This window comes from Lagopus muta, chromosome 4 (genome assembly GCF_023343835.1).
Source record: "Lagopus muta isolate bLagMut1 chromosome 4, bLagMut1 primary, whole genome shotgun sequence".
Lineage (NCBI taxonomy): Eukaryota > Metazoa > Chordata > Aves > Galliformes > Phasianidae > Lagopus > Lagopus muta.
Window position 1 is genome coordinate 70,018,831 of NC_064436.1, and position 14,140 is coordinate 70,032,970.

General features: G+C 47.1%; 1 protein-coding gene across 3 annotated transcripts in view; it reads left to right on the top strand.

The window, feature by feature from the left end:
- EXOC6B (exocyst complex component 6B) overlaps nt 1–14,140 on the top strand; it is a 246,665-nt gene that overhangs the window by 182,311 nt on the left and 50,214 nt on the right. For all 3 annotated transcript variants that reach the window (XM_048943630.1, XM_048943631.1, XM_048943632.1), the window contains one exon: nt 2,338–2,411. In XM_048943630.1, coding sequence (XP_048799587.1) covers nt 2,338–2,411 — 74 coding nt within the window. The remainder of the gene's footprint in view (nt 1–2,337; nt 2,412–14,140) is intronic.

Here is a 14,140-nt window from a genome sequence, read left to right on the forward strand (position 1 = left end):
TTCAGGGTTTCTCTTTTTGTTGCTTCAAATGTAATGGGTAACATGAGGTGACCCCATCTGTAGAATGTGGGACATAATGCTGAGCCAGCTTGTTGGGTATTTGAACCTAGAGACATTAGTGGTACGGAGAAGCCTGGCACAGATTCACCTCTCAAGAGGAAGCTATTTCCCATATCTAAAATGTTTTTAGCTTCTCAGGTACGTGCTTCTTCAGAGTAGAAGTGTTACAGGATTGATGTGGCTTTGGGGATAATTTTTCCAGATGAGACAGTGGGGTGTACAGCAAATGTGTAAAGATGATTTATCCCTTGTAGAGCAGAGTCAGAAAGCTTGTCTCACTGTTGCTTTGTGTGAGCGTGCTGGTTGAGGCAAGCTATGCTCAAGCTTTATAGCAAACGTACGTAAGCAGTTAGAAGTAATTAAAATAGTTTTGGAGGGTTAAGCAAGAATTCACTTTGGACTGTCCTCTGCCCAGTCCTATCCTGTGCAAAAGTGACAGAAGGCCATGGGAACAGCTGTGGGTGGGTTCTTCTGCCTTTGGGTCATGCTTTTACTTTCTGCATCTCAGTGAACACTGCAAAGGTGAGCCATCATTTCAGTTGTAGAGCCCTTCTGTTGGCCGAGTGTATTAAAAAGCAAAGCTGTCAATGTCTGGAGGTGGCCTCAGTGCCCTGGAGGTGCTGCTGTCTGTACTAAAGGATGTTCTCCATGCTGAGATTTTAATGGAAGGTGATGCCAGAGAGCCAGCAAGAAACACTTTTCTGGTTTCCAGAAATAAGTCAGTTAAGGAGCAGGTCTGAATCCCTGCTAATTCATTAATCTTCCTTATTAAAGCCATATGACTAAGCTGCCACAGGAAATCGGTGGAGATTTGTTTTCCTTCTTTTGAGGCATTTGCTTGAAAGTGAGATGACTTTAGGGAGGCGAAGTATACAAGGAGAAGACTTCCTGGCACAAAATGACTCTTCGCAGGGCTTAGGGAAAGGCTTTGTCCACTGGTACCTTTGTGCAGTCATGGAGACAGAAGGGAAAATCCTCCTTTCTCATTGCCGAGCCTTCCCCATTCCTTCATTTTATGCAACTGCAGGAGTGTTTGCAGATTCTTGAATGGAGAAAACGAGAATAGTTGAGCAATAGTAGGCACTGGCATTGTATAACATAAAAACACGTTGTATTGTTATTGTGTGTTTTTCCCTCCCTTCTTTTCTGCCACCACGCTTTGTTTCATTTCCTGAAAGCTCTCCATTCCAGTATGTCGAATCTTCCGTGTCTCCAGGAGCAGCAAAACTCAGCCTATAGTGGAAACTCCCTCTTGAGTCTTTCATGGCGTCGAGTTGTGGCTTCACAAGTTAGGTCCCCTTGGTGATGAAAAGTTGCATGGAGAGCAGAGATAAAGCCATTATTTCTGTAGCTAAAGAGGGCGAAAACTAAGGGAAGTTGGGCAAAATCAACCTTGGACACATCTTCAAAAGACACACTTGAATGTATGCAGTCATTGGCTTCATGAGCGCTACCAAGGAAAAGCTGTTAAATGGCATGGAAGAACTAAGGTCCTCTAACATGAATTTGTTAAAGTCCCCCTTGGTGGCTTTAGACTTGGTTTAAATAATGAATTGGAAGACAAATAAATGACTTAAGTATGAAATTTTGGCCAGATTACATTGGAAGGAGGTAAATGTGGCCTTGAAAATATTCTCTTCGCTTTCGAAGCCAACGTTATTCAGTTGTCAGATGTCTTCATCCAAAATAAAGAAATATGCCACATAATGGCCGCGATTCTTCCCATTTGGGGTGGCTGTATGCTGGCAGTAGTGCTCCATACCAGATAATGCAAATAATCTGCTGCCGAATAATTAATGATGCGGCCGGGCATATTTTTTTGATGAATGCTTATGGAGCCTGGTGACAGGCGTGAAATTAGAAAATTCCTTCAGTGCCCTAAAATATAAATAGCTTTCGGAACTGAAAAGAGTTTCAGAGCTGAAGATTTTATTGTGTCGAGAGGAAAAACTTTTCCACCCCCATCCCCCCCTTTCTTCTCCGCGAGTTGTTTGTCCATTCACAAAACAAATACTCTGAAGCCCAGTACGGCTCATGGGAATAAATTTCAGGTCGAATTAGTACAGTTTCCTTGCTGTCAGGACGGTGGAATTAATGGTGTTTTGATGACACGAATTTTGAAGGGCGAACAAAGAGGCTGAAGGGAGGGAGACATGACTCCTTAGAAGCGCGGTCCTCCTCTCCCCCAGCCTCTCTTGTCTTCCCTGTCATCCGTCTGCCAATCTCCCTGTCCATGGTTAGTTAAAGGCGCTTTTTATCCTCTTTTCTTTCCCACAGAGTTTGCCAGATCCGGCCCAGTGCCTGGGTTCCAAGGGGACACGCTGCAGTTGGCCTTCATCGACTTGAGACAAGTAAGTCTTTGTGTTTTTGTTTTTTGTTTTTCTTTTAAGATGTGTGACTGAAGACCATCAGGTCTTAAGGAAAGGGAGAGGAGGGGAAACGGCGTTGGTGATTTACGCCAGAGACCTATATTCCCCCCCCCCGGGCATTCCCCCGCCTCCCTGTGCCCCAAACCACCTCCTCACTCCTTGCTCCTGGAGATGGCGGAGGTGAAGGGGACTGGTGGGATGGGGAGAGGGAGAGTGAACCCTGACCCTGTCCGGCGGGGCCATTGTGATCCCATTGGCTTCTGTGGCCATGGCAGAATGATATCGGCGCGGCTGGCACGGAGCAGGTGCTGCGAACAGAGAAGGCACTGATGCAGAGACCGCCTGCTCTGAGCATTTTTGTTTGCAGATAATGCCTGGAGAAACGTTTGGCGAGCAATTTGCATTCCGGTTGGTGTGGGAAGGGTGTGTGTGGTGCGTCTGCCCTCGGTCCTGCTCCCCCTCCCTGGTCCTCTGTGCCACTGATGTCATAAGTGAGTGTCACTTGGCCACGAGTGATCAAGTGGGCTGCTGGAGAAGATGGTTGGGCTCCACCATCTGTGCCCACCTCTCCAGGGGCCCAAAGAGCCAACTTGACCATAGCAGGTACCGAGACATTCGTAGGGCTTGGCAAGCCGGTTTGGGGAAAGGGGCCATTGCAGTGAGTCATTTGTTAGGGCTGGAAATGGGCATTATGGATCCACTAGGCCGGGGGGGAAAAAGTGAGGTGGTCCTGTCATCTCTTGGCACTGAAGATGGATGGGTTGGATAGAAAGTCTGAATGAAGTAAGACTCAATGACTGATGCTTCTCTCCTATTAAAACAATCTTTTTTTGTCTGTTAAACCCCCCTGGCTTTGTCCCTCCTGCCATCATGATGCAGTGCCTCTTGTTTTCAGAGTTGACGTAGTTTGCATTCTGAAAACTTTCGGGTGCCGAGGGTATTTCTTAAATCTGCATAATCTCTTGTATCGATGATCTCCTCACCACTGTGACTCTGAGCCACACTGGAGCCGCTTTTAACCCGTAAAGGTTTGAGAGCTTCTCTGAATCCAATTGAGGTGCAGAGCAATCCATCACCCAATGACACTTTTGCAAGGCAGCGATAACTTTAATAGCATTGGGATACTGTGTGGGTGCCCTTCGTACTCCAGCCTGTGAGTAAGTACCAAATTTGTTTGCAGAACGTTCAAGATAGGTCTGCAGAAAAGGTGCGTGTTATCACGGCCGTGTGTTGACATTTTTATCTTCATTAGCTTCTTGGCACTTTATTGACTGCAGTACGCAATGCGCTTGCAAACTCCTGGATATAAGGAAATGTGGAGGCTTTGGTTCTTTTCCAAGCACGAAGACATGAATGTGGGGATTTTGAAGAGGAAAGCTGTGGCTTTCTGAAGAATGAGACGCCGTAAAAGTGCTCTGTGAGGTTGAGCTGCTCTGAGCCAGTGCATTAGCAGCAGGCTGGGATGTGCAAAATGTTTGTACGGCTCATAAGTGCAGAACGCAGCCAAATGAATTCAGCTCAAGCAAGGGAGAGGCTGAACAGTAGCCCTCTACCATTCTTCCTCCTCTGTCAAATGCTCTCCTTTGTACAGAACATTTTCTTCTTTGTTTAGGAAGGCAGTCCCACCCTTTTCTCGCATTTGAAAATTACGGCCTTTCTGAATGTTGCAAGGAGCAGGGGAGGAGCTCAGGCCTGCTGAGTGCCAGGTGAGAACAGGAAGTCCTAGATGTTCTGCTGGATAACAGCAATGCTCGTTGGTGCCAAGGATTGTAGCAATAATGGACAACCTCATTTCTGCAAGCAGAGCTCAGTCTGCTTATCACTGCTTTACTGAGATTAGTGACCACAGGAGGGTTGGAGATGGTTCCCAGCTGCCTCTGCCATACTGCTGCCCTGACCCTGTGGCACAGAACGTGTCACCAAGCTTTGGGTATCTGCGTGAAGCTTCATCCACTGCTCCAGGACTGTCAGAGATCTCACACTTCCACCACCATGGAACATCTAATTGGGCTGCGTCTCCAGCTGGGAGCTGGGAGCTGGAGGGTGAACAGGTGGATGGAGGTGCAGCAAAGAGAGGTCTTTACGTTTTTATTTGCTTTGCTTTTAACTTGTTCTCTTTAGGTTCTTTTCCTTTGATGCCACTGAATGTTAGCACAGAGTTGGCGTAGAAAAATGACAGCCTTGCCATGGCAGGGGGTTGGAACCAGATGGTCTTTAAGGTCCCATGCAACCCAAACCATTCTATGATTGTCATCCTAGGAAGATGTTCCCACCTGAAGTTGGAGGAGCTCCTGCATAGCTGCTGAAGGAGTGTTTCCAGCCTGAAATCCATACAAGCTTTTGAAAAGGTTAAAAATAATTTCAGGTTTGTGTTCTAGGTAAATCTATAGCCACCTTGGAGCAATCCTGCCAATTAGCATGGTTCCACATGAGCAGGGTAGCTTTGCTGTGTAGATAATTAAAGTAACCAGACAGAAAACACTCACTGTAAGACAATTAAAGAGATTCCTTCCTTCCTTCCCACTGTATTTCAGTACTATTAACCTTGAGCTACACAAAAGCACTTCTAGATACAAGAAAAAATTCAAAGTATCTTGAGATTAAGTTGCTTTAAAATGAAAATTATTTACTAGCACAATAAAATGTGAAATGGAAGAAGAATGCAGTGATCAGATTTGATTCTCAAATACAAGATCCCTGTAATGGAAAGTAGAGCTATTAAATCTTTCCTAAGTGACTTAGGCACTTGGGTCCCAATACCACAGCATGCCCAAGTGCCACTGATGAGCTCCAGGGTACTCCACATCAGCCCAAGTCTGCACGTGCAATGAGTTCCCTGTTCTCACCGCAGCCTTCTGGCCAGCTGGAAGTGTTTTAGCTTTTCATTTCCATGGGTTTATTACAAGCAAGTTGGTTGAAGAGGAAGGTTTTATATTTGTCTGTGAAGTCGCTGCAATCCCCGGCCATGCTGATCTCTCCTAGAAGCCAGATCGACACTTGTGGCCGCCCGCCAAGGAAAATCTGTCTCCAGCGCTCGAAGAATTTCACTCTGGGCTCTGGCAAGGGAACATCCTAGCTGGATTAGAGCTCCTTTCTCGAGGCCTCTCCTTCTGTCCAGCAGATTGTAAATCTGTGTGTTGAATGCCCACTGGAAGTGCAAACTTTCTGCATGGAGGCGATTTGGAGCCCTTATCCCAGAGACACACGCGTGAGGGATGAGGGCTGGGAGGTTCCGCTCTTCTGCTCCATCATTTTTGTTCCTCTTCTTGGTTGCGGCGGGATGGCGCTTGTGAATTTGAGCATCAGCTTTACAAAGCCCAGCAGTGAGGTAAGATAGGCAAACACTGGTTTGGGTGTGTAACAGCTGTTCCGCTCACCGCTTGTCAAATAGCAAACATTTTATGTGCTCTTTTTACTGTGTTTGAAAGCCGGTTGTGGTTACTGTGGGTTTGTGTTGGATGTCGGCCAGCTGCGTAATGAGAGGTCTCCCTCCGATGCATTAATTTTTCCCTGTTACCTCTGATAGGGATGCTTGATAGAAGAGCGTTCCCCTCAAGAACATAGCTCCCTTCTGTCCCTGCTACATGCTCCATTCATCTTCCTCTCATACAAATTTTCTGTCTCTTCTGCATTGTTCACATATTTCTTGGAGGTTTTTTTTCTATTTAGGAGATGCAGTATAAAAGTTTAGGCAGGAGTGTTCAGCTTTTCAGAATGTATGCTTGTTCTTTCCTTGTTCCTGTCTAAATTTCTCCCATTGACTTAGGAATCATCTTGCCCATTTCGGCCGTATTTGGTTAGTGGGCTTCAAAGGTACAACGACCTTACGGATTTCTGGGAAGATATGAGCCAAGATATTGGAGAAAAGTTGGAATGTGAGCTCATCCTGTAGACTTCAGAGATTCATAGGTCAGGTTTGAGGGAGACCAAGGGGAAATCTGGACTTCTTGATTCAAAGTGTTTCTAAAGAATTGCCCACTCTGTTGCAAGGATGCAGTGGTGAAGGTTGCTGAGAGATGCAGTGATGCTGATACTGGAGATACCCAGCTTAGCTTCAGCCATCAGATGGTAAATGAAGTTCTTGAGACTCCATTTGATGTGGTTGTTGGCTGCTTTAAAGGCATGGTAACCTGGGACTTCAGTATCCATTTCCAAGCATGGTGGCTGAGGGGAAACCCTTGTAAATCTGGTCTAAAGGGCCAAGACCTAATAGGTATGTATGCTGTGAAATGACCCAATGAGGCTGTGGCCACCTCTCTGCTCTAAGACAACTCAATGGCAGGAAGATGGAGCCAACCCCTCCAAGAGTTTCGAGGCAGCACCCAGCCCAGCGTGCAGGTTTGTTCCCACCAGGCAGGAAGCTGTGGGTTGTTGCTTTTGTTTTTTTTTTTTTAACTTGTTTTTATACTTTGCAATTAAAGGCTTCCCTGCCCTGTTAAGATAAGTGAAGAGCAGTGCGAAAACAAGACGTTGGATGAACCCTGGAGCCAGGGTTCCTGTGCCTGCTGAGATAGGGACTGCCAGTCCTATGAGTGTGCAGCGGCGTGGAGGGGTTCGTTAGGTGTCAAACTGGTTTGGTTTATTTTTCTCCACTTGTTTTGCCAGGAGATGCAAGAGAAGTTGAAAATCGTATTATAGGGAGGATCAATTAAGTTAAATATCTCAGCGAGATGTCTCTGCTCCGCATGTACTTGCTTGTGTCTTTGAAGCACAGGTTTCTGTCATAGGAGGAGTTGCAGACAGAAGAGCTGTGCTTTAATCATTGGATGCAGTAAGGCAGAGATGAAAAGGTGACTCACTGGTTTCATCTCATCTACTTCCTTGACAATTGCTTTTTTCCACCTCCAAGTTGTTCTGCAGGCAGCCGTGCCCACCGCCTCGCCCGAATGTCAGCTGCTTCACCAACACGCACTGCACAGCTCTCCATCAGTGTATCTCCATCAGTGTACACTGGTTTTTGAGAAGCACTCTTCTACATTCCAATTTCTGGTTGTCTTCAGCATCCTTTGCAACTTTTACCAGCCCTTAGGTAGAAGAAGAGGTCTGTTGAGGGCCGTCCCATGCGTGCCCTTTTGAGTGATGTCAAGCAAAACATTGGATTCTATAAATCTTTCATTGCAAATGTCATCTTGTTCTTGTGCAGTAAGGAAACGGGGTGTGAAGACACATGTTCCAGTTGCAGCCTTCATTCTTAATTACTTGGCAGTGATGGGTTTGAGCTGGTTTTATCGTTACCCTTAAATATAGGTTTTTGCTGTTAAGATTATATCTCTGGGCTGTTAATTACTTTTGCTGCTCCTCTCCGAATTCCCTCCACTGATTGGTATCTTTTGGATAACGCATCAGCCATTATTAATCATGTTCATTATGGCAGTGCCTACAGGCCAACTAAGATCTGCCCGTTTTGCTGGGTCTTGTGCAAACACGAAGAAATGAAGAGTCTAAACAAATGGTGGAGCCCAGAAGGGGCAAGCTGGATGCATCTGACGTGGAGCCGAGCAAATTATTGCCAATGAAGTGGTATTTCGTTGAATAAAACCCACGAATGGGATAAATGCTTTTCCAGGCATCCAGAAGCCGTGGCTGCACCGATTTCTCAGAAGTGAAGATATCATCTCCTTCACCCCCCGTCACACCTCTCCACTCACACAGACCCAAATTAGGCTGGTTTTTCTAAATGCCCAATTGCCTGGGGAGACCAATTTCAAAGCTGTAGTCTGGTGTTAATTCATGGTGGACCTCAGTGCTGCTCCAGCATCATGCTGAATCTCCTCTCAAAAGCTGTCTGGGTGAAGTAATACGCACAGGGGGCTTGGAGCTTGGTGATCCTTGAGGTCCCTTCCAACCCAAACCATTCTGTCATTCTGTGATAGTTCGTGTTTCACCTGCAAGCATGGTGTGACCTGAGCCTGAGCTTCAGCCCCTGAGTTCACCACAGTACGTTCACCTCCTGTGTCACCACTCTAAATCAAATTCTGTTCCATTTCCACAAGTCAAGGAAACCCAATTCGTTGCCATCCCCAGTTGGCAGTGTCACTGGGATGCAAGATGCTGTCTCTTATCTGGTGACCACCTGAACCTTGGTTAAAATCTCTTTTGGAACCATTGTGGCACATCTAAGAAGGAAAAAGAATGGTGTGCTAGAATGTATTGCTACCTCCTAAAGCTCAAACTTCAGGTTTTTGCAGCCCTGCTCATCCTCAGTGCATCAGAATGGTGCTCTGTGTTGGAGACCTTTGCAGACATCTCGGGGCAGGATGGGGCTCTGGGCAACCTGACTTGGTGCATTATTTAGTGGATGGCAGCCAGCCTGTAGCACTGGGGTTAGAACTAGGATGATCTTCAAGGTTCCTTCCAAGCCAAGCCATTCTATAATTCTATGATTCTAGGAACACCGAGGCATTTTTTTCTGCACTCTGGTGCATCTTTGTGTGAATGACCACAGAGATGTGCTCAGACATGGATTGTTGGGCAGGCATTGCCCAGGGAGCCATGCTGAAATCCCCCAGACAGCAGCTAACCCATTGCAAGAGGACCAGGAAGGGCATTCCAGGGACTTGGCCAAACCACCGTTTTTCTGGCTTGTTAAGCTCAGGCTATGGTTTTCTTTAATGCCTATAAACCAACAGTATTTGAAAAGGGCACATTAAGTAATTTATTTATTTTTGAATCAGTGTTAAATGCCTGACTCACAAAAGAAGGATGGTTCAGAGTTTGTGCTGAAAATCCAGGCTGCTGCTCGCTGTGCGCTGCAGAAAGGGAATGGGGAAAGGGAAGGACACACAAAGGCATGAGCTCAGGGTGGATTTAGAGCCTTAACTCTGATTTTTCTTGCTTTGGTGAGTTTCAGCTAGTCTTAGTGGTACTTTAAACATACCCTTTTGTAGTTCAATTACATTAAAATCACCCGGATCCCAGTCCATTCAGCTGCTCCAGCTCCTTCAGAAGCCATCATTCTTGATCTAGGAAGGATGCATTGGTGTGCTGAGGAGTGAGAGAGCCTGGGTGCTCCCCAGAGCCTTCAAACATAAAATCAGGAGTGCAAACACATTTTGTTAGCACTTCTCGTACGCAGAGAACACTGCCTGGATTTCTTTCATTTAGGCATAGCGATGGAAATATACGGTAGCAAACAGTGCAGCCCCTCAGATGGGAGTCCACAAAGAACCTCAGCCAAAGGGGACTTTGCAGCAGATTGGGAACTCATTGCAGTTGGGTTTTATTCTTGTAAGACTCCACCGTAGGTCCTGCCTGCTCCTGGGCACCTCCAGCCCTCTCTGGGCCCTGCACTGCAGCAGGTTGCTGTTGCTTCAAGCATCTGCTCCGAGCCATAAGCAGCAGGAGCTGTGGCAGGAAGATCTGCTCCCTGCTGTGCCCTTTCATTTGCAGGAGGCTGAGACATGCGAGCAGGGAAAAGGATACCGATGCGTTATAGGGCCTGCTTTCACCTTTAACCTGCAGGCTGAGGTAGGGGTGATGGGGAACAGAGAGGGCCAGAGGTGGCTGCCCTTAACCCTGAGATCCCCAGCAGTGAAACCGAAGCCACTTGGGCGATCCCAAGTGTCGCTCTGAGGCTGGGAAGGAAGAGCTTCGCTGCCTAATTGGAAATGCCATCCATAAAGAAGCCTTTATGAGCCGCCTTTCCTGACATCCTAGCTTCACCTTGTGTGGTGCGGGGCTTTGGGTTTTGTCTTTCATTTACAAGCTGTCCCATTGCTGCTGTGAAAGCAAAGAGCGCGTCGCTTGGCCTGAGCCTGGCTGGGTGATAAAGCACTCTGAAGCCATAGGGAAACAATATCCCACTGCATCCCTGTAACTCGTCTCCCTGGGGTGTCCCAGGTGCAGCTGGGTCACTGGGTGATGGTTTCAGAGCCAGGAAATGGGAGCCTGTCGGTGGGGGGACAGGTTGGATATTAAGAAAGGGTTCTTCTCATTAGAACAGGCTGCCCAGCGAGGCGGGGGAGTCACCATCCCTGGAGGCGTCCAAGAACCATGGAGATGTGGCACTGAGGGTCAGTGGGCATGGTGGGGTGCATTGGGGTTGGACTTGGGGATCCCAGAGGTCTTTTCCAACCTTAATCATTCTATGATTCTGTGGTATTGCATGACTCGAGCAATCGGCTGTCGTGCAGATCCAAAAGCCACCAATGGTGTGGTGAACATCTAGGGGAGGTTTACAGGGCAAGACCTGTGGTGCTCTTGTCCATCAAGGCAGTTGTAGAGAAGCCTTCAGTACCCCGTCCCATCCAGGAATGAGGTATTAATTGCCTTGAACAAGCAGTCTCAGAGCAGGCTGCTGTCAAGACTCTCCCATCGATTTTCCCATTTGATTTAAGGAGTGCGTGTGTTGGCTAGCACTTATGTCATGCTGCACACATTGATTAGGAGGCTAATAAATGAGATAAGGTCTGTGGGGAAAGGCAGGTGGCTGGTGTGTAAGGGCCCAGTTGGCTGAGAGATCTTGTCCTGTGTGTGCTTCAAGGCAACACATTGGTGGGTATGACAACAGCCCTGGAGCAATCAGCAAGAGTAGAGGAGTCCACCAGATACATTCACAGCTGGGGTCTCAGGGCTCTGTTTGAAGCTGGCTTTGCCATTATTCTTCAGCCAAGGATTCACTCCCAAAGCTTGCTTACTTGAGGCTGACACACCGCACATCTTGTACAAAAGCATCAGCCCTGGACAGTTGTCATTTTAATGATGAATTGACAGCAAGGTGGCACTATATAGCAAGGAACATTACAGTGTGATTTACTTCTCTATTAATAAATTCCCCCACCCCGTGATAAAAATAATAGTTTGCATTCCTATCGTCTGTATTGATTCCAGGTCACATCATTTTTTAAATAGAACACAAGAGTTGTGGCTGTTAGGTGAGTTATTTACCAGATTAACTCTTACTAGGAGAGTTGATTTGCTGGTAGTGGGAAGTTTTGTGCTCTTGCTCTGAGTCGATACCTCAATGCTTGAGTGCAGTTTCCCTTTAGAATAGGTAGGGAGTGGTGCAGGCATCCAAGTGTGAATGCCTAACGTTGGCTTAGAAGCCAAAAGGTGTCCCAGACATCCACAGGATGCAAGTAGACAGGACATGGGCACAGAAGATGCTTGTGCCTTGCTTGGATAGAGCTTGTGGTTGCCTTCGGGTGCCTGAAATGACATTGGATGCCTCTGTTTAGGAAGTGAGCTGCTGTGTTGTGTGACTGGAGGTTGGTTTGTTGCACCTATGTCAACATCTGTTGTAGTGTCGAAATCAAGGTTGGATGTGATGTCTTTGATGCTTGGAGAAGGAATGGAAGGGGAAATGGGTTTTGTTCTAGCCCATGGGTAGTGTTGTTCCAGCATTAAAAAGACACAGGAGTGAAGCAGAAGTACCCAAATCTGACTTTCTAGCTTTGCATTCCTGCCTAAAATGAGTAAAATGAGAACTCGATCCTGGCAACAACAGACTTCACCAAAGCATCAGGGACTTAACAAGCATCAGAACACCAGTGTGCAATTCTGATGAAATATTAGAGTAAGTACTTTTATTATTTCCTGGGTTTAATACATATCTGAAACGATGTGTGAATTTACAGGTGGTGTTTAAGACCAACTGAGTGCTAGCAGAGCTCTGATGTACTGCATTGCATAGGGAGGAAGAGAGTAATTAGGCTAATGGTCTTTAATTGATAAAGATTGAGTTCCTTTTGGAGTAGGAAGACCTCCTGACTGGGCAATGAGAGAAAACAAGGTGAGAAAAGAGCAGTACATCATAGAATCACAGAGTTGTTTGAGTTGGAAGAGACTTTTAGAGGCCATCTGGTCCCACTCCCCTGCAATGAACAGGGACACCACAGCTCCATCAGGTGCTCAGAGCCCCATCCAGCCTGACCTTGAGAATCTCTGTGGGGCACCCACCACCTCTCTGGGCAACCTGTGTGTTTCAGTGGAAGTAGCTCACCAAAGAGTGAAGCCAAGTGGCTGAGCTCCACTTTGCAGGTTTGGCCCTCTACAGGGACCCTTACGTTAGGATGTGCCTTGCAGGGTGAATGCAACCCAAAGGGCTGTTGAGGTTCCAACTGGGATTTACTTTCCTCTGCTGTGGCTGTAGCTTCTCTTGGGACAAAGCAGAAAACAGTGATCTCACCTGGCTCTGTTGGGGTCAAGCAACAGAGGAGCCCTGAAGTCTTATCCCCTCCTTCCCTTTGCATTACTGCTGGCTTTTGAGACCGCATATCTTCAAACCACGCCAAGCGCAGCCCTCACTCGGGTCGTGTGCTCATGCATATTCATCCCTCTAGCAGGCTTCTCCTCCTCCATTCATTGAAATTCTCCCTCTCCATCAGGCCCCGCCGAAGGGAGTTCCCTTGGGGGTGGATTTGAGTGTAACAGCAAGCTGGCGTCAAGTCTCGTGGATCGATACTGTGCATGCTTTCAGTGTTTAAATTACCACCATGGTCTGTTGGTCTTGGCTTAGGCAAAAGAATCCCGGTGATGAAATGACACTCGATCTGGAGTTTGCCAGATAGTGTAAACAAGCACATTAGTTGGACCGGATAAGCATGATAATTGCAGAGCGAGGCTGTTCCTTGAATGGATCTATTAAAGTCAGCTTCAGGGAGCTGCATCATCCTGTTACGCTGCTGCAAAGAAAGGAGGAAAAAAATCAAATAGCTATAGCTGGTGGATATTACTGTAGGATAGCTAAGCCTCCTAATCTGTTCTTAGCTCCCTGCTGAGCTTGTGCTGCTATGGGATGTTGGGTGGTTTGTGGATCAGGGTGCTGCTTTCTTGCTCTGTGTTGCAGGAGAGCTGGGTGCATGGGGTTATGGAGCTGTCATTGGTGGGGTTTTATCTCCTGTTCCTGGGCTCAAGTCCCTCACTGATCCCATCAGATAAGGAAAAGCATCCATCTCCATCCGTGCCACATGTGACTTTAAATGTGAAAAGGTCTCGCAGAGAAGTGGTGGGGAGGTTCAGATACTTGTTCCCTGATGTCCACTCACATTGGATGAGAAACAGCACTGCCATGGGGAGAAGGGGTTGTCAGGAGGTGTTTGAGTTGTTCTGACCTGAGCTTGGAAATTCAGCTGTAAGATTATATTCACAATTCGAAGAGCTGTGGACCAGCTTTGAGGCACAAAAAGAAAATTACACTGTAATTCTAGATGTTAGCTGGCCTGGCTTTGTGACCCATCTTAATGGCTGATCTGTTGGGATTGCTGTGCTGGCTGCTGGGCCGTGCATCACCAGGAACCTTCATTCCTCTTGCTGGAGTAAATCCTGAGATCATTCAGCAGAGTAATGTGGCTCTGTGACTTGATTCTTGCTTTTTGGCTAACTGCTGTGATCATTGGCTAGACAAAGTCTGGGCTGTAACTTGGTCTGATCAGACACGGAGGTTACAGAGCTTTCGATTCTGATGCTGGTTGGGAGTTTTGTGTCGCTGGTGGTGTTCCCCAGGGATTGGCACTGGGTCTGATCTTGTTCAACACCTTCATCAGTGACTTGGAGGAAGAGATAAAGTGCACGGGGTCTTTAGTGAGACCTGGTCAGGTTGAGAGTCGCATGAAAAGGAACTTCATGAGGTTCAACAAGGGTAAGCGTAGGGTCCTACATCTGGGGAGGAATAAGTGCATATATCAGTACAGGTTGGTGACTGAAATGCTGGAAGTAGCTGCAGAGAAGGAATTGGGGTTCCTGGTGGGCAGAGGTTGGCCAGTGGTTGACCA